The sequence below is a fragment of the Urocampus carinirostris genome, chromosome 3, assembly GCF_059441175.1.
Source record: "Urocampus carinirostris isolate Australia breed hairy pipefish chromosome 3, RoL_Ucar_1.0, whole genome shotgun sequence".
In the NCBI taxonomy this organism is placed as follows: Eukaryota; Metazoa; Chordata; class Actinopteri; order Syngnathiformes; family Syngnathidae; genus Urocampus; species Urocampus carinirostris.
Genome location: NC_142351.1, coordinates 31,580,502 through 31,600,635, shown reverse-complemented (window position 1 = coordinate 31,600,635; position 20,134 = coordinate 31,580,502). Strand labels below are relative to the sequence as shown.

The window sequence follows — 20,134 nt, the reverse complement described above, 5'->3', positions numbered from 1 at the left end:
CCAGTTTGTGGTACAGAAAAGGTTGGGGACCACTGAATTACAGTATTGTATCGTCGACTTGCAAAGTCTTTATAATGCGCACGAGATTGAAAGGCATTGTGTGAAGTAATCGTCGTCCTAAAATATATAACTAAACTCCTGGCTGCATGTCTTCAACAACGATTGTCAAGTAAAATGCTTAGTTTAAGTAGAAAAACAAAATTGATATATATCTTTAATCCATTTTTTTTTCCTTTCTTGAACATTTGTATCTGGTACTCCGACTGGAAATAGTGTGACAATGAGCTATTACCTTTTTCTACATTATTTACGGTCCTAGTGGCCCGATGGTTATGATTTGCCGCTTCCCGGGTTCGCTTTCCGTTGCCACCATTGTCATCCAAAAATGATCAACTGATCAAAAATTGCACAAATATAATAATACACTAGTACGCATTTCCAGTGTGGAAAATTTGCATAAAACGAGGACACAATGATCACACCAAAAGGCAGCACCATGTTTCCTTTACTTAGACCTAAAAGACACCGAAATGGACTGCTGTAGAATCAAGCTAAATAACTAAAACAGCATGTCAATCGTATGTTGCAGGGGCTCTCAGCCCAGAAGTGCAGGCGGAGGGTGTAGTGGAGGATGAAGAGGAAGACAAGCGAGGGGAAGTATGGAAGAGACGCTCTCTTCGGGCCACTGAAGTCGCAGCTCACAACCAAGTGACATGCAGGGGCAGAGAGGGACTGAGCACCACATTATCGGACAGAGACCATAGTGAGACAAATTTGAAAACATAGACAAATAATCATAACTTCAGCGACAACAACCAAAAATTTACACCAAAAGAGCTTTCTCAGAGATAAGTGTCCAAACTATGGTAGAACAAAACTGCATTGTTAAAACTTTGTTGTGTGTTTGTGTGCACCCTCTACAGCTCAGGTCAACGGCCACGTTTCTGTTCACACGCTTCCATCTGTGCGCCATGACATCAGTCGCTACCAAAGAGTGGACGAGCCCCTCCCGCCAAGTGAGTTTTTTTCTGAATGTTTTTGTTGATTCTTGATGTTGAAAAAATAAATGCTGGAGCCCTCAAGGTCAAACACAGTCGAGTCCAGGATGTTGTTTGACCTTCAGTTCCTCTGGATCACGAAAAGCTTTTCCTCATAGGAAATGATGGCAGTTGGTAGCAATGTATAGCAACTTGGAAAACAATAATGGCTTTCCTCTAAATTAGAAAACAGCAAACTTGTGTTTTTTCCTGTTGCTATGTATACATCATTTGCAAGTCGTTGTTATACGGAGTAAATTGGTGTGAAATGATCACTTCCTGGCATCCATGTTTTTGTTGTGTTCGGGTGGTTTGTTGTTAGAATCTTCGCATTCATATTTTCCAGATTAAAGGTCGCTCTAGGGCAGAGGTGGGCAAAGCTTTTTAGTCACGGGTCGCAGTAAGCTAAAATATTTGTCAATATGGCCGGGAGGAAACAAAATCTTGATTTCATTTTTTGTATCTAGCGATACAGTCTTGAATAATAAATCTTGGTAATACACGAGGGAAAAAGATAATGTAGTCCTATCTGGGGGGGTTTTTCGCGATTAAAAAAAAAAATCTTGCATTTTTTGGGACATTCAGGCTAAAGTAAAAAATGAAGAAAAATGGAGATAGGATGCCAGTGACAATATGCATTTATGAAACACCACCTGCAGACATATACATTTTTTTATATTTACCCTTTTTTTAACTATAAATAAACAATTTAACAAAATTTGTTTTGAAAAAAAAAAAAAAACAGAATTAAAGCTAAGTAATTAATTATGTCCCATTTTAAAGCACCGAGTTTGATAATATGGATCAAAAAAACTTAATTCAACTGGCTCAGATTTGTTTTTGTTTTTTTAATGAAATTGTATCCGATGAATAGCAAGTGAAGAAAAATGTAGCCAGCTATATTTATGATGGGTTATGTGATGTCACCAAATCATCACATTTTAATAAGTAGTACTTTTTTTCACCATTTAATCCAAAATATATCATTACATTTTCAAAATTTCTGACCCTAATTTACTGGAGTATTAATGCATTTTTTGCAACTTATTTATCATTGCAAGAGAATTATTGATAAAGGGAAAGTAGCACATCTGTGAAATTATATTTGTTATTTTCTAAAGCAACAATTGTGTTAATGCCACTCCCTTTTAATGCTATATTTTTTTTAAGTTGCAAGAATCTTGTTTTCAACTAATTATTTAGGAAGCAGATGTCACTAATGGTATCAGACACTTTTGTTTTGCATTTTACATATAGAATTAAATGCACATTTATAATAAGAAAATGTGATAAATCTGAAATAATTCTTTTATTGGCTTGACAGCGTCAATTTGTTATATAAAATTCACTTCAAGCTGTGAAAATTGAGCAACTTAGATTCCGGATAATACAGTATGTCACAAAAGTGAGTGCACCCCTCACAATTCTGCAGCGATTTCATTATAATGTTTGCTACAACAACAATGAAAAACATTGCTTTGACACAATAAAAAGAAGTCTGTGTAAAGCCTATATAGCAGAGTGAAGTTATTTTTCCCCCCCAAAAAACTCAAAATACAGCCATCAATAACTAAACCCCTGGCAACAAAAGTGAGTACACTCCAAAGACACTACACCCCTATATGTCCAGACAAAGCACCGCTTGTCATTTTCCCTCCAAGATACCATGTGACTTGTTACTCTGTCTCATGTTAGAATAAGGGAGCATGCGTGTAGCACACTTTCATACTGTTTACTGAAATTCCCAAGATGGCAAACGCAGAGGAACTCTCTCTGGACCTTAAAAAATGGAATTTGGCACTACAAAAGACTGCCTAAGGCAATGAGATGATTGCCAACACACTGAAGTTGAGCTGCAGTACTGTGGCCAAGACCCTTCAGAGTTTTAAAAAATCAGGATGCATTCGTGGTAAATGTCCAAAGAAGCTGAGTGAACATGCACAGCGTCACATCCAAATGATCTCTAAGAAAGATAGGTGCAGGAGTGCTGTCAGCATTGCTGCACAGATTTAAGCGCTGGGGGGGTCAGCCTGTAAGTACTCAGGCTATATACTTCTGGAAATTTCATGGTGTGTACTCACCTTTGATACAAAAGGGTTAAGGTATTTATGGTTAGATTTTGAGTTTATTGAGGATTAAAATGAATTGAATTTGCTATAAAACTTTTACACAGACCTTCCTTTCATTGTGTCAAAGCGATGTTTTTTCAGTGTTGTTTTACCAAACACTATAATTAAATCTCTGCAGAAATGTGAGTGATGTACACACTTTTGTGACATACTATAGAATAGAATAGAATATACCTTTATTGTCATTGTTACAAATGGGCTAACATATTGTGACAACGAAATTGGGCAAACAACGAAATTGGGCAAACAATGAAATTGGGCAAACAACGAAATTGGGCAAATATACCCTTAATAGATTGTTATTCAGCAACTTAAAATACAGGAGGTTGTGCATAAAGTATTTAAATCATTTTTTAATTGTACCCTTGCTTCCACAAGGTTAGAAAAGGTAAAATATTGTTCACTCTTAAAAGGTATAGTGTATATCGTCTCATCTGTTTTGCTACGAACCTCAACTTCTAGACTCTAAAACATATGTGATGACCAGAATCGAGCACAAGATATATAAAAGCACAACTCAATCTCCTTTGGTCGTGTTTTTGCATTCCAGACTGGGAGGCACGGATTGACAGCCACGGCAGGATTTTTTACGTGGACCACGTGAACAGAACTACCACCTGGCAGCGTCCAACTGCCCCGGCTGCCCAGCAGACGCTCCAAAGGTCCAGCTCCATCCAGCAGATGGAGCAACTTAACCGCAGGTTTAGTTCAATGAAACCCTAAATGTTGCCATCCCAGACATTAGTGTCTTGTGCACTGCCATAACCATGGCGATGAACACTCTTGCCTCCAGGTATCAGAGCATTCGAAGGACAATAACCAATGACAGTAGAGTAGAGGAGGTTCTGCCCACTGAGCAGCCTGTAGATGAGACTGATCTGCACCCTGCTTTCTCAGGTTAGTTTTCGATACTTTTTTTTTTGTTTTTTTATTTTGAGAAAAATGCAATCCGCATTGTGCTGTTGTTATGTTGTTAACGCAGATTTTCTGTGACTTTTCTTTTTTGCAGAACTGCGTCGAGATAGCAGCACAGCCCAGTCCAGCTCCAGATCCCGCTTATACCTTCTACTCCAATCTCCCAGTGCCCGGTTCCTCACCAGCCCAGACTTCTTCACTGTTTTGCATTCTAACGCTGTATGTGGGAATGTGATTTCTTTCATTTTTACGTTTGAATTTCACTCCCCCCATTTTAATTTTTCAAATAGAAAATGTAATTCATATCTTGCTTGACAAAATATCTTGGTCGCACAAAAAACATTGAATCACACCAAACACATACATTAATGGAGCTTGGAGATGGCTTCCTTGGCATAGCCTTGAAAGAGATTATCATTTCTCCAACAGTTAGTTTTTTTCATCAGCCTGCGGGAGGACTAGGACTTAGGCTCCCAAGATTCAAATCCTAAAGCTTTACAGATAGCCCATTGCAAGTTTAATCAGATATATTGTCAGATTTATCAAATGATAAGGATTATAACCCCACAGATCACTAATGAAAATCAACTGTATTTTCCAGGCTGTAAATAACTCCAGAGTAAGTCACATTATGCCCAAAATGCATTTTAGGTAGATAAAAAACATAGGAGATTCTCATTATACCACTTTTTTGTAACTAATGAATCAATTTGACCAATTAAAAAAAACAACGATGCTACCTTTCAGCTGGAAAAGACAACACAAGTTTTACTCATAGAACAGGTCTCCAAAGTGGTAGCCGCGGGCACCAGGTAGCTCCCTAGTATCACCCTAGTAGCCTGCATACAGGTTCGGCAGTTAGCTCACAGTGATTTCTAACTGGCTTGACGTTTAGTGGTTGACTTAACTTCTAGTAATAATGTAATTTTTTATTTTAAAAATGTATATCAAAATCCTAGGCCTTCGTGCCAACCAATAACAAAGAGGATCTCTCAGCTTCAAATAGGTTGGTGACCCCCCCAAGTATAGAAAAATACGACGTGAAAAAAGATGTCACATCTTTTTGTCCTATAAAGTGTTACATTTTTTTTCAAAGAAGAAAAGAAAGAGAAGAATCCTAGCATAGACAATGATGTTAGTTCTGCCGTAACAAGACAAAGATAAGTTTGAATTTATAAGAATTTCACTGTAATTCTTTGCCGAGCTTGAAGCACAATGAAGGACAACACCTGCAACCTTAAAATGTTACTCTCAAAATATGGGTATTTTTTACTTAAGAGAACCTAGACCCCAGAATAAATGTCACAGGAACAGCCATCCATCCATCCATCCATTGTTTTCGGCTTATCCGAGGTCGGGTCGCGGGGGCAGTAGCCTTAAAAGGGAAGCCCAGACGTCCATATCCCCAGCCTCCTCCTCCAGCTCATCCGACGGGATCCCGAGGCGTTCCCAGGCTAGCCTAGAGACATAGTCTTTTCAGCGTGTCCTGGGTTGACCCCGGGGCGTCCTGCCAACAAGTGAAAAATATAGTGACTTATCCAGCCTCCACTTGTTTTCTGCCAGAGTGCCTATCGCATGTTTTCCACCAACACATGCTTGAAGCACATGATCAGCAAAGTGCGCCGGGACACGCACCACTTTGAACGCTACCAGCACAATCGGGACCTGGTGGCCTTCCTCAACATGTTTGCCAACAAACAGCTGGAACTGCCTCGAGGCTGGGAGATGAAGCATGACCACACCGGCAAGGTGGGCCATCATCATCACCATCATCATCATCATCATCATGTTTCTCTTGGCTAGTGTTGTCCTCATGGTTGTGTAAAGACGAGACAACTGATCTGTGTCCTTGCACAGCCGTTTTTTGTGGACCACAACAGCCGCGCGACCACCTTCATCGACCCTCGGCTGCCTCTGCAGAGCTGTCGACCGCCGAGCCTCTTGACTCACCGCCAGCACCTTACCCGCCAACGGAGCCACAGCGCTGGTGAAGTCAGCCCACGTCGCCTGGTAAGTCCCACAGAAGAAGTTCTCCTCTACTGTTTCAATCCCGGAACCCTTATTTTCTGCTCGTCAAGTGAAATTTATTTGTGTGGCTCTTAATCATTTAAAGTCTTAAAGGACTGCACAAGGCACAGTTACAACATTGCCTAAAGTGCGGCCAAGGAAATACTTAAAAATCTCAGTGTGAGAAAAATAAGAAACCTTGAGATGGGGCCACACTAGAGGTAAACCCACGTACAGGATGACCAGGCTGCAATAGAAGTTGCATTGTGTAACAATACACAAAACATAGTCAACTTCAGCAATAAACATAGGTAATAACTAAATTGTCCAACAGGTCCAGGACAGCTTGCTATTACATACTGTAAATCAGGGGTTTTAAACTCATTTTCACCAAGGGCCACATTAGCATAACAGCTGTCCTGGAAGGGCCTAATGTAACTTGTAAATGAAACTAAATATAATTGTATCTAAAGTAAATGCAACTAATTCTCCATGTAAAGTAACCCAGATTTTATTAATAATTCAAATTACAAACATTACAGTTGCAGTGAAAATATATTAATATATATATATATATATATATATTATAAACCAAAAACAATGACACCTCTACACACAGCTACGAGAATTTTGTTATATGAGATGTCTTCCGTGTAACATACGAGAAAAAATCCAAGTTAAGAGAATTTCCAGACATTACCACTAGAAAATGGAGCATTAAAGTCCTTCACTCGTCACTTTGCAATATTGTAATGGATAAGCATTGTGGGAAATTAATTTTGGTTGTAGCACTCTTTTGACCCTTTTATTTTAAAACACTCAGACATTTCAAGCTAATCCTAGCCACATAAAATGATGTGAACACATTTGGTCTGCGGACCATGAGTTTGACAGTTGTGGTGTAAATGAACGTCTACACATTGTTGGGGTCAAAACAATCTTTTGGAAAAGGTTTGAAGCCAAGTTGCAAGTATCTCATTCTTGCAGGTGGGCAATGAGTCCCGTCAAGCCGGGCCACCTGTTCTGCCGAGGCCGTCGAGCACCTTCACCTCTGCCTGCAGGGGCCAAAGTCTAGATGTTGTGCCAGTAGGTCAGTATGCTTGCAAATGAGACAATAAAACCAATGAAATCCTTTTACTTATTTTTGCATATTTTAAGCCTACAATGACAAGATTGTGGCGTTTCTACGACAACCCAACATTTTCGAGATCCTACAAGAGAGGCAGCCAGATTTCCACCGGAACCATTCACTCAGGTTAAGCAGCAGCGGGTAACAGATGGTCTTGCAGAAAATGGGCCATCAATGTAGTGTGTTCTCATGTTGCCATGACGACAGGGAGAAGGTCCAGCTGATCCGCACAGACGGAGCATCAGGATTAGCGCGGCTGTCGGGAGACGCCGACCTCGTCATTTTGCTCAGGTAAGACCTTTTTTCACATCCTCCTCGACGGTCGGCTTTTTGTTTTAAGGATTTTCTTTTTCTGCAGTTTGTTTGAGGATGAAGTCATGTCCTACGTGCCTCCTCATGCCTTACTGCACCCCAGCTACTGCCAGTCACCTCGGGGCTCTCCTGTCTCCTCCCCGCAAAACTCACCAGGTAACGTCATTCTCCATGGAATGCGTCAATTTACTATGCTACGCGTGTTATTAAAACGTATGTAGGATAAGATATCTACAGTACATTACCGTATTTTTAGGACAATAAAGTCACTGTTTCTGCGACATAAACTCTTATAGTATAATATAGATGATTCTACAAACACATTTGTTTATGCCAAAAAATATTGTACCCAGTGCATGTTGAAATTATAGTTTTTTTTCCACAGCAAAATCAATACTAAAACTAAGACTGTGTCCAAAAACTAGCTTCTTCGTCTGCACTGAAAACTTGTTTCTTGTTTTAAGAAAATTAACCCCCATGACTTCTATGCTGAACACTAGTATGTGTTTCTTTGTTGAAAGGTGGCTTTTTCTCCATTGTTGAATGCTTTCAGCAACTTTCTTTATGCTCCAAAACAGCTGATTCTTCTGAGCTGAAAACTCACATATTTTTCTTCTATATTGAAAAATAACACCTTCTTCTATTTTACTAACAACTTCCTTTCTCACCGACAACTTGCGACACGATTTATCTATCAAAAGATAGCCTCATTTTATTATTTGCAGAAAAATACATTTTTCCATCCATTGTCTTCCGCTTATCCGGGTTCGGGTCGCGGGGGCAGCAGCCTTAAAGGGGAAGCCCCAGACGTCCCTATCCCCAGCCACCTCTTTTAGCTCATCCGACGGGATCTCGAGGCGTTCCCAGACCAGCCCAGAGACATAGTCTCTCCAGCGTGTCCTGGGTTGCCCCGGGGCCTCCTGCCGGTGGGACATGCCCAGAACACCTCCCGAGGGAGGCATCCTTATCAGATGCCCGAGCCACCTCAACTGGTTCCTCTCAATGCGGGGGAGCAGTTGCTCTAAACAGAGTCCCTCCCGGATGACTGAGCTTCTCACCTTATCTCTAAGGGAGAACCCAGACACCCTGCGTCGGAAACTCATTTCAATCACTTGTGTCCGGGATTGTGTTCTTTCGGTCATAACCCACCTTTTCATGACCATAGGTGAGGTTATGAACGTCGATCGACTGGTAGATCGAGAGCTTTGCATTTCGGCTCAGCTCCCTCTTCACCATGACAGACCGGTACAAGGTCGGAATGACGGCAGATGCTGCACCGATCCGTCTGTCGATCTCCAGTCCCAAAACATTTTTTATCTTTGATAAATACGCACAACCTGTCCCTCTATGCTAAAACAGCTTCATATTTTTTCACTGGAAACTTGCAAAGTTTTCTCCTACATCGACACAAACATTCATGTTTATTGTTTTCTTTTTTTGCAAAATAGCTCTCTGTCAATTTTCGACAAAAGCTACCTTTTATACTGCAAACTCACTTCCTTTTTTTAAAAAAAAGTAGTGACATTAGCTTGTACGTCTAAATCAGGGGTGTCAAACTCATTTGAACTCGGGGGCCACACGATAGAACAAACATTCTGTCGGGGGGCCGGACTAGTAGATTAAAGAGAAAGAAAACGAGAGATAAAGAAATAAGAGAAAGAGGGGGGAAAGGAGAGGGGGTGGGACAAAGAAAGAGAGAGAGGGAGAGAGCGTGACAAACAAAAGATATAAAGTCGTGAGAGAGGGGGAAAAGAAAGGGAGAGGAAGAAAGAAATCCCAAGAGAAATAGAAAGACAGAAAGGAGAGAAAAGAGAAAAGAAAGCGCAAAGGGTAGGAAGAGAAAAGAGAGAAAAGGAAGTTAGAGCAAAAGAGTTTAAAAGACACAGAGAAGAAGAGACCAAGAGCAGCAAAGGAAGAGAAAAAGACAGACACAGAGAGTGAAAGAGAGAGAGACAGAGTGGGAGAAAAGGGGTGGAAAAGAAAGAGATAAAAAGAGAGAGAGAGAGAGAGAAATAAATATACAATAAGTACAGTGTCGAGGCACCTGGCTTTGGTAACATCAAGTGGACAAATTTTAACCTGCAGCTTGTTTTTCTCTTGCGCTTCTCTGAGTGTTGTCTGGCGGGCCGGATTCAATCCCCTAGCGGGCCTGATCTGGCCCGCGGGCCGCCTCTTTGACACCTGTGGTCTAAATCTTTTGTAGTTTTATTCTTTTCCGAAAACAAGCTTTTTCTTCTTTGCTGAATAATGGCTTGATCTTCTTCTACGCCAAGGACTAGCTTCTTCTTTTCCAAAAGCATCTTTTACCTCAAAATATAGTGTTGTTTTGCCCTGTAAGCTAGCATCACCCTTTTTAATAATTTATATGCATTGATACATTAGAAGTAACAACAAATAACTGGAATTGAAGGCCAAATACCTCTTTTTTTTCCTCCAGGTACCCAGAGAGCAAACGCCAGAGCTCCAGCACCTTATAAGAGAGATTTTGAGGCCAAACTGCGCAACTTCTATCGAAAGTTAGAGACCAAAGGCTACGGCCAAGGGCCCGGGAAGCTCAAGTAGGTGGCGCCAGTGAAAGAGCGATTGAGTGTTTATGATTCATATATTTATGTATATGCACATGGCAGGCTGATCATCCGTCGCGACCACTTGCTTGAGGATGCCTTCAATCAGATCACATGCTACTCTCGTAAAGATTTGCAGCGCAGCAAGCTCTACGTCAGCTTCGTGGGGGAAGAGGGGTGAGTAGGTCGCGCAAGTCATGTCACATTTATTTGTATTTACAACTGTGTGTATTACTCTGTTTTTTCATTCCAAATCGGCAATGAATATCAAATAATTATTTCTTGTTGAATTTTGCAATCCATTATGCTTGCTTTTTTGTTTTTTGTTCCTTTTTCTATAGAAGTGGAGAATGTTTTCATTTTTTTGAGGAATGTACTCTGCTTCAGACCGTTTGAAGACTATGTTGAAAGAATATGAGAGAATTTGGAGAGGGGTCCCTTATAAGCCTTTGGCTTCAAGCTGTCATGCCTTTTTTTTTCAGGTTATTTGTTCATTTAGCGATGTGATGTTTGTTGCAACATGATTGAAAACATAAACAAGTAAATACAAGAATTAAAAACATATAAGAAAAGAGTGGTACCATGAAATTCGAAATTGTTTTTTAAAGGTCACCCTGCGCAAACAAACTAGCTGTATAAAAAAAAAAAAAAAAGCTCTTTTTTCATATGTCATCACTGGTCTGCAGTAGACTGTGCATTCCCAAAGTGTGCTCTTGTAAATGGAGTTCATGTCTCTTCTGTCTTTTACTCCTTAACAGTAAAATCATGTCATCCATTCGCTCAGTCGACTGTTGCTAATCAAGCAAGGCCTTGTTCAGAAACTAAAAATACTGCATGAAATTGCTCCTTTGTCCACAAATTTAAAAAAAATCCCATTATTTTTGTAACAAATGTAAAAAAGTTACATTTTCAAGTGCTGAATTTAGTTAGAGAATCAGTGTGTATAACAATTGAAAGCATTCTTTTCAAGGATATGATTGATCAGCAACATGATTATTATTAAGATTAAAAGACTAAACTTTGATACTACACAATTAAACAAAATCACTTTCACAATAAGCTTTCAAAAATACATTATATTTCTTTGTTAAATTAAAAACACTTTCTTCTGACCTTGATTTGATTTGAATATCTAATTAATTCAGTTCAAATAACTATGCTGCTGCTGAACTAAGTCGATTGTGTGTATCTCATTTTTGTGTTTTCCTTCATTTACTTTGTATCTAACCGTAACATTTCAATTGGAAATATGAATATGAAGTCTTTTTACAACCAAGCTTAATGAAGTATAAAACGATCCTTTCATGGATTTCAAAACAAAAACTAGAAAGAAAATAAACTAAGATGCACAAAAACAATGGTAAGATTGAGATGTTTTTTTTTTCTATCAGATTGGATTATAGCGGACCTTCGAGGGAATTCTTCTTCCTGGTCTCAAGAGAATTGTTTAACCCCTACTACGGTCTCTTTGAATATTCTGCCAACGACACCTACACAGTCCAAATCAGTCCCATGTCGGCCTTTGTGGACAATCACCATGAGTGGTGAGCTGTGCGCTTATTTTTCAACTTTTATCTACATTAAATTACATCTATATTTTTGTCTCCCCTGCTATAGGTCACTGTATTTTAGTAATGCTGTTTTTGTATGATTTAAATCAAGCTAATGAGTTTCCTTGTCCGTTTGTGCCCTTGAAGGTTTCGCTTCAGCGGTCGCATCCTGGGTTTGGCGCTGATCCACCAGTACCTCCTGGATGCTTTCTTCACACGACCGTTCTATAAAGGATTACTGCGCATGTACGTGTGCAAGAATCACACATGCATGCGACCAGACCTCCTTGTACCAATGTGCGCTGTTTTGTGGTGTATAGCCCATGCGACCTGAGCGACTTGGAGTACCTGGACGAAGAGTTTCACCAGTCACTGCAGTGGATGAAAGACAACGACATTGAAGACATGTTGGACCTCACCTTCACTGTCAATGAAGAAGTCTTTGGGCAGGTAAGAATTAAAGTATAGATAAGTTTAGCCCATCATTGGCATTTCAGCAATAAGCTTGCATGGGCTTTCTCCCTTGTTTTGTGATGACACTAAAGTGTGCTATGCTGTCCGAAAGACAAGACTTAAGGTTTCTCTGCATGTTCAGATTAACATCCTAGTCGTGAGACAAAACGGGTTAACACAAGCCCTGCGGTGAGCAATTTGATGTTTTTGATTACAATAACATAAATTAAATAAATAAAACTGAATATTCTGGGCTTGTGAGGTCAGAACAAAGCTATAATGGTTTCAGAAGTGCCCTTTCAAAATTGCTGATAATCATTTATACACTATAAGTGTGGAACACAGACTTTAGTAAAAACAATTCCCGAGGCACCAGCTTCACACCAGTCCTTTGAAATTTGCATGTGGTTTGATAAGTCTCAAGGCCTCCTTCCCAACAGTAATTCAGAACTCTACTTAGAACACTGTAGGGACTGTATATCAACTAGATAAATTGATATATTTTGGTGACAAGTCAAACAAAGTCAATTTTATTTGTATAGCCCCCAGTCAGAAGAAGTCTCAAAGGGCTGTACAGACTACCATTACACCATCCCGTGATCTAAAACCTACAAGAGCGCAAGGATAATCTATAAAACCCTCAGCATAATGAAAATGAAGTAACCTTGAAAGGGGCCTCACATAGAAGTGCTTAAATCTAGGTTTTAAAGACACTTTGGTTCAATAGCTTATGAATAATGTTGACCTCATACTCTCGTCATCTTGTTCCTGAAGGAGATGTATGATTGAGCCTGGTTATTGCACGGTGCATGCATTTTAGGAAATCGTACTTGCACTTGGACCTGATGTACGCCATAATCTAGAACCTGCTGCATCTGTCAAAATTTTGAAACAGAAAGCTGTCAACTGGACATTCTGTTATTTCCTATATTTCGTGTTGATGATGTCTGTGCATTGTCTGTTGATGCCCTTGCAACATCAATTGCAACCTGGAAAATGAATAAAACAAGAAGTAAAAAGGTGAATATATGCAAAAGGATATAACTGGAAAACTCGCACTATTATGACTACAACACATTTCAAAATTCTGTCAATTCCTAGTAGTCCGATTGCACTTTAAATCATGTATTTGTTATGACTGCAGATAACCGAGCGGGAGCTTAAGCCCAGTGGAGCCAACATTCCTGTGACGGAGAAGAATAAGAAAGAGTACATCGAACGGATGGTGAAGTGGAGAATCGAGCGTGGCGTTGTGCAGCAGACAGATAGTTTGGTCCGAGGCTTTTACGAGGTACTGGACAGTTTGTATGGACGCAACCATTAGGCTAATAATGGCACTGTACTAAAATTCCTGACTCAATGTTGAGAACAAGGGAAATACTAGATACAGTTTTTGTCACTGAGTTTTATCCACATAAAAATGAATAACAAATTCATAATTACATACCATACTTAAGAGGATAGTGTGTATTACGTGGCAACTAGTTATCGCTGTACTAATAGATCTGACAGCGCTAAGCCACGCCTACCATAGTTACGGTATTCATGTATAACATGCATAAAAAATAGGGCGGCCGAAACAACAGCTGCTATTCCTGATAGGACAGCTGTATAATTTCTTCCTAATTACGCAAACATATCTCAAAAGACAGTAGAAAGGGGTCTCAATTATTATATACAGTTATGAAATGAAATGAAATGATCTGCATTTATATAGCGCTTTTCAAGTCAATGACTTCCCAAAGCGCTTTACATTGTGCTTCACATTTCCCAATAGCGGCCGTGATCTGCAGCCATGTAAGGCGCTAACCTGCTAATTGGGGGTAATTGGGGGTTCAATGTCTTACCCAAGGACACTTCGACATGTAACACGGACAAGCCAGGATTCGAACTGGGATCCCTTAATCCTAAAACGATCGCTCTACCTCCTGAGCTACTAATTGTCTAAACTAAATGTCGGAACATTAAGGGGTTAAGGTACCGTATATTATTAAAATTCTGTGTACCGTCTTTCTTTGTAATATCTGGTGTTTTGATGTGGGCACAGGCGGCTTATAGTAAGGTGGGGCCTACGTATGTCCAAAAAGTTTTTTCCTTCAAAAATGTACTGGGTTGGCTTCTAATCAGGTGCGCCTCATAGTCCAAATTTTAGTCTGGCGTGCGTGTGTGTGTTGCCCTGCGACCGGCTGGCAACCAGTTCAGTGTGTCCCCTGCCCACTCCCCGGAAACGGCTGGGATGGGCTCTGGCACCTTTGTGACACCCTACTGAGAATAAGCGGTGCAGATAATGGATAGACATATATTGTTGGGGTAATCTCAAAGCCATAGGAGGAGAAGTAGGCCAAACCTTGGCGGAAGAAGATGGAAAAATGGAAATGATAAGGAAAATACTATGAGTTGGGCACTGTTGGAAATGAGCTGGCCTAGAATCACCAAGCCTCAACTAGTAATCAAAACATTTCAACACGTGGAAATATTCACGTTTCTATTCAAAGGGTAAATTGGGGAATTTGGTAATTGGATGTTCATGGAACGTTGGGAAAGTGGTGGACGGATTGGGAGAAATGGAGATGAGCAAAGGGGCATAACTCTACACACACTTTTGACAAGCTAACCTCAAAAGCTCATGTACAACACTTCCTGTTTTCGGTACATGGACAGGTGGTAGACGCGCGCTCGGTATCGGTGTTCGACGCCAGAGAGCTGGAGTTGGTTATGGCGGGCACAGCAGAGATCGATTTGTCCGATTGGAGGAACAACACAGAGTATCGTGGAGGTGAGCTACTCCAAGAATGGTCTCTGGGACTAAGGATGAAGAATCACTGTGTTCAAACATCTCTCCTTGGATGACATTTAGGTTACCATGACAACCACATTGTGATCCGCTGGTTCTGGGCCGCAGTGGAGAGATTCAACAATGAGCAACGTCTTCGGCTTCTGCAAGTGAGAACGAAAAGTGTCTAGGCCGACTCCCGGTGAGCGCCATCTGATTGTTTTCCGTTTTATTCAAGTTTGTGACTGGGACGTCGAGCATTCCCTACGAAGGATTTGCGTCTTTGCGTGGAAGCAATGGACCTCGCCGATTCTGTGTGGAAAAGTGGGGCAAGACCACATCTTTGCCAAGGTAAGAATTAACATAGCTTTTGTTTTGGCATGTCTGAATATTTGAGTCTCCAGCATCAAACTGATGGCAAATCAGTATTAGAGCTGCCAAACAATAAATATCATATTTCAGAATGGACAAAGAGAATTTTCAGATTTCGAAAATGTTTACATAGTGGCATTAAAGACGGGTATTTCAGAGTCGAAAGTGGTTCTTAGATTGTTATAAACTGTCATAAGTTTCTACTGAAGAATTTGTGGTATTCTGGTAGCAATGCATGACGTATTGGTTTGTAAAATTATGTTAGATTTAACCATTTCCCATAAAAATATTGTTCTGTAGACCGTAAATTCTGGTATCATTTGTGACACCCCTTATACAAGACAAATTAGTTGTAAAACAGGGGTTTTGACGTATTCTATTCAATATTGACTACATACCCGATATTTCAACAATTTCACCCACAAATCAAGTCCTCAATGTTTCTCCTTTTAAAAACGCTTATGTTCCCTTTCCTTATCATCAGTCATTCTCGGGTCGCTGCCGTTTCCTTTAATTATTGAGGACTGACAACGAGCAGGGGCAACCACCGATGATAACAGCACAAAAACTAAATCTGTGTTGCAATCTGGCACTAATCTCCACGATATGGTTGCCCTGCCGGTCGTCAAGACATATAGAGCTTGCATTTTATGATACGCAGAGCTGATTGGCGTAGAAGTAAATATGTGCTCGTTTTAGTAATCGCTCCCGTTGTCTGCATCTGGAATGGTCACCTGATATGAAATCACGTGACGTAAACAACTTGCAGAAGCGGTGAAAGCGGCTTTGGGTGTGCAGGGAACGATGCCATTGGCGTTCTGAAGCTAAAAGTGTACCACCAGGCTCAAGTCTGTGGCTTTAAATCCAACGCGGCTTGTACAAAGACAAAATTGAGTTTCTTGCTTGAATTTGAACATGCGGCTTTTAATCAGGTGCGGTCTGTAGTCCGGAATTTACAGTTCTACTTTGGATTTAACCATAATGACTAGAATATCTAATTGACAGATTAGCACCTTAGTTGTTCAGAACGAGTTATTTTTTTTCAGATTTTACATTCAAATTTTACGCCCTATGTGTGAGGTGACATCATACACACAAGTTTCTGTGAAAGACGTAGTGTGTAATTTTACTTTAGAATAGAATAGAATAGATGGATTTGTAATTATAGTAATCGGTCATTACTTTGTGTTTCGATAATCGCTGATTCACTTCTTTGTGGATTTTGAATTAAATTGAGTTGTCTTTATTGTCATTAGTATCAACGTATTTTGCATGGTGTTCTGAGCGGACAGCACACAGCAAATGCTATCCCGAGAGGCAGGTTTTATAACTGTGTGTCGGATGGGTAGGCGTGACTGTTGGAGTGTGCGACTGTGCTGGGCTGCTGTATGATGTCTGTCAAACATCGGGGTGGGCACACAAATTAATGTGTGGAGCAAATTAGACTAGGAAGCACGGCTAGCTTTTAGCGACTCGTAACATTGAAAACAAATTCATCAATTGAATCAGACTCGAGGAAAGTCAGAAGAGCGCAAAGAAATCGCGGTCATCTGCGGGTCCTCTATGGATTACTTTTGGGTGCGTAAAGGGACTGAGTGCAATTGCGAGGCTCCTGGTCCGGCCTACTGCTAAGGCTTCGCTACGTAACAACCCTCACAAGCTACCCCAGTGGAGCCTGTATCTCACCAATGCCAGATCCATTACCTGTGAAATGGAAGACAACTCGTGGGAAACCTCTACATTTGGGACGTTTTTATTTTAATCATTGCGGAAACCTGGCTAAATTGGGAGGATACCCAATGCTAGCTCGCAGCTACCCAGCTCCTCTAAATTGTATTCTTACTCTGAAAAAAGCCCTCCAATTTCGTTGTACTTTTGTATAATGAAAAGAAAGAGCATTCATTCAACTGCAAATCTATGTTTTTGTTTTAAGAGCTACACAGTAGTTATTTTACTACAGCCCTATAGGGACGTCATTTTGAAGGAAGTTTTACCCTTAAATGAAAACGTTTTGCTACTTCGCAGATTTTCACGTTTTGCAGGAGGTTCTGATCCCCATTAGGGTTTACTGCACATTTTTTTACATAGAGAGGCTTCCACGCCTGGATTGTCACATATGGTCAAATCACTGCTATTTTATGACTGGCATAGGTGGCCTGGAGAGGGATGGGTGCCACCAGGCTGTACTTACCCATGACTCACCACAGGGAATTGTGCCCCTACGATCCTAGTGTTAGGAGATCCAACCAACCATATAATAAATGTTATTTGTCTTTGCTATCAATCTGACCAATTCTTACAAGTGTTCATTGTGTACAGAGCTCACACGTGTTTCAACCGTCTGGACCTGCCTCCCTACCCGTCATTCTCCATGCTCTACGAAAAGATGCAAACGGCAGTGGAGGAGACCAGCACTTTTGGACTGGAATGAAAGACTTCCCCTTCCCTCACATGAGGTCTTGCGTGACCTGAGGGCCTGTTACCAAGCAGATCCCATCAGTGGCCAGTGAGCCTTCACTGTTGGTCTTGGGGCCGCGATCGGAGAATGAGAAACCACAGCGCCTTGCGGACCACAATCAGGGAGCGTGAGAGGACCGATTGCAGCGGAATAGAAACGCGAGCATGCTGCCACGGTGCAACTTTGGAAACGTGGAAGAAGAAGAAATGGTTGTTTTGGAGATCCCTTTCTCCATTGCTAACATGGGTCATGGCCTCACGCTGTGTTTCGTGTGAATGTAGTCATTTTAACCATGTAAAATATTTCTACCGGTTGTTTCATCCATTTTCGACTTCAAGATGGGCATGGTAGTCCCGCACATTTCAAATGGATCGTTTTCAGATTTGAGCATTTGCGGCTCATTTATTTGTGATTATCAGTATTCTGCCACTCTTGTGTCATCTATTATTTGTAGTTGTCCTAAGCAGGTTGTTTTTGTTCTTTTCGAACTAGATGTCAGTCAGGGTGTATTCCACCATTCACTCTAATCTCTTTTACCACTGGAGATTGTCGCACAAATTTTTACGACACACGTGTTTCTTCCACTTGCGTGTTTTACTCCTCAAAGACTGAACAACACACCGTTGTCGTTATCGCTCCCTCACAGAAAACACTGCCTTCCCTTTCTCCAGATGACGAGAAACAACCAAAGTTTTGGGCACAACCTGAACATTTTTGTCTTTGTGGACACCGGACCTCAATTTTGCATATGAATGTTTGCAGCACTGTCCGAAAATAAAGTTACATCTTTGTCTATGCAAGATGTTTTGTGTTCTTTAATGGTCAAATCAAGTGATTTTTATTTGTATAGCCCTTAATCACTAAGAGTCTCAAAGGGCTGCACAGATCAAAGACTATTGCAAACTACAGACTATTATGACACCATCCCCTAAAACCTACATGAGGGCAAATAATACACAAATTATCAACATAAAATATAGGTTAATCAGATGCTATAGAATAGAAGTGTGATTTAAGCTTAGATTTAAACTATTCCACTGAGGTTGCAGATCGAATCTCAGGGGGAAGAGAATTCCACAGCACCAGGGCCCGGATGGAGAACGCTCTCGAATCTGCGGATCTCTTCTTGGCTTTTGGGATCACTATTAGACTAGCGTTTTCAGAACGAAGGCATGTTCTCATTGTTAGGTATTTTTAGGTTATTTTTTTGGTATCCGCTATTTGAAAATCAGATTTTTTTTTTTAAATATATAAAGGGAAAGTGTGTATTCTTTTCCCACTGGATGCAAGATACTTTGTGTTCTTTGCTGGTCGGATGTTCATATTGGTCGGTATTTTTTTTTTTTTTTAATATCGCCTATTTAAATTAATTATATACATTATTGAATGATTTAAAGGGACCGTGTGTATTATTTGCCCACTGGATGCCGCTATATTGTGTAGTGCAACCAAAATCAAATGCTAAAAAGCACAACTATGTATACAAACTATGGAGAGGTTAAGTGACCCAAAAGCACCAAGCTTCTTTTTTTTTCCCTGTGAGTTTTTGGGGGTTTTCGGGTACCTGTAGCAGCAAGATGGCGAACAATAATGTCCGCTCCTTACAAATGACGATGAATTAATGTATCTTAACAATTTTTATGAACATTTACAGTTTTACTGTAAGCCTCTGCGAGTCACTAGTTTTTGTGTCAAGACGCCCCCAATGAATACCAACACAATTGATAAACATCTGCCTTCGTGGGGTCTGTTTTTGTCGGGTTTCTAAAGCCCTCTGGCGGGCCATTTGGGTACTATAGCTCCCGGCCACTCCAAGCAGCCAAATACAATCTTTTAGCGAAAGCAACACCTGATTGATGCAATTGTTTCTTGTGCACAAGTTTCAACACACTGCCGCCCTAAAAACCTCAACCTACTAGAATGCCCGGCCATTTGCTTTTTGTGCAAAAATCAATGCAAGTGTGTGTATTCATGCTTATGGGGTTTGGGGTTTTTAAGGGTTATTGATCTATCTTCGTTATTCATTATCCATTATCCGTTATCGGTCAGTTCATAATACGCTACAAAGCCTAGGAGCCGGGACACTTACTCTCAGCCAAAAGGCCAAGCTAAGGTCCTAGCCCTAAAGCCTTGCTGCGATCATTGCGAATGCACCGTTCCCGGAGGTACTGCAATACCGGGCCGATGCGTGGAGTGGACAGAACAAGCTCTTATTCCATCTCCGGATTGCAAAAATCAAAGATCATGGCAAAGGGCCACTCGGCCAAAAGGCCAAGCTAAGGACCTAGCATCAAAGCCTTGCTATTAAGTCCACAGTCCAAAAATCATGCTTATATTCTAAATCAATATTTATTTTTTTCCACTTGGAGGTGCCAAATAATGCACACGGTGTCTTTAATGCAACAAGGCCTCCTGGTGTTTGAGTGATGGTGTTT

The 20,134-nt window shown here is 40.7% G+C and overlaps 1 protein-coding gene and 1 pseudogene across 1 annotated transcript in view; one reads left to right on the top strand and one right to left on the bottom strand.

The window, feature by feature from the left end:
* Window positions 1–18,499, top strand: part of hecw2b (HECT, C2 and WW domain containing E3 ubiquitin protein ligase 2b) — a 41,284-nt gene extending 22,785 nt beyond the window's left edge. Inside the window, exons 12-32 of the mRNA XM_088331483.1 lie at window positions 590–763; window positions 924–1,016; window positions 3,717–3,867; window positions 3,960–4,063; window positions 4,176–4,300; window positions 5,645–5,830; window positions 5,939–6,091; window positions 7,076–7,178; window positions 7,247–7,343; window positions 7,425–7,508; window positions 7,576–7,685; window positions 9,967–10,087; window positions 10,157–10,270; window positions 11,485–11,637; window positions 11,791–11,889; window positions 11,964–12,093; window positions 13,241–13,387; window positions 14,758–14,872; window positions 14,954–15,039; window positions 15,108–15,220; window positions 17,561–18,499. Coding sequence (XP_088187609.1) covers window positions 590–763; window positions 924–1,016; window positions 3,717–3,867; window positions 3,960–4,063; window positions 4,176–4,300; window positions 5,645–5,830; window positions 5,939–6,091; window positions 7,076–7,178; window positions 7,247–7,343; window positions 7,425–7,508; window positions 7,576–7,685; window positions 9,967–10,087; window positions 10,157–10,270; window positions 11,485–11,637; window positions 11,791–11,889; window positions 11,964–12,093; window positions 13,241–13,387; window positions 14,758–14,872; window positions 14,954–15,039; window positions 15,108–15,220; window positions 17,561–17,672 — 2,570 coding nt within the window. The 3' untranslated portion in view covers window positions 17,673–18,499. The remainder of the gene's footprint in view (window positions 1–589; window positions 764–923; window positions 1,017–3,716; window positions 3,868–3,959; window positions 4,064–4,175; window positions 4,301–5,644; window positions 5,831–5,938; window positions 6,092–7,075; window positions 7,179–7,246; window positions 7,344–7,424; window positions 7,509–7,575; window positions 7,686–9,966; window positions 10,088–10,156; window positions 10,271–11,484; window positions 11,638–11,790; window positions 11,890–11,963; window positions 12,094–13,240; window positions 13,388–14,757; window positions 14,873–14,953; window positions 15,040–15,107; window positions 15,221–17,560) is intronic.
* Window positions 18,500–19,842: 1,343 nt separating this feature from the next.
* LOC148369450 (U2 spliceosomal RNA) lies at window positions 19,843–19,983 on the bottom strand (annotated as a pseudogene).
* Between the last annotated feature and the right edge of the window lie 151 nt (window positions 19,984–20,134).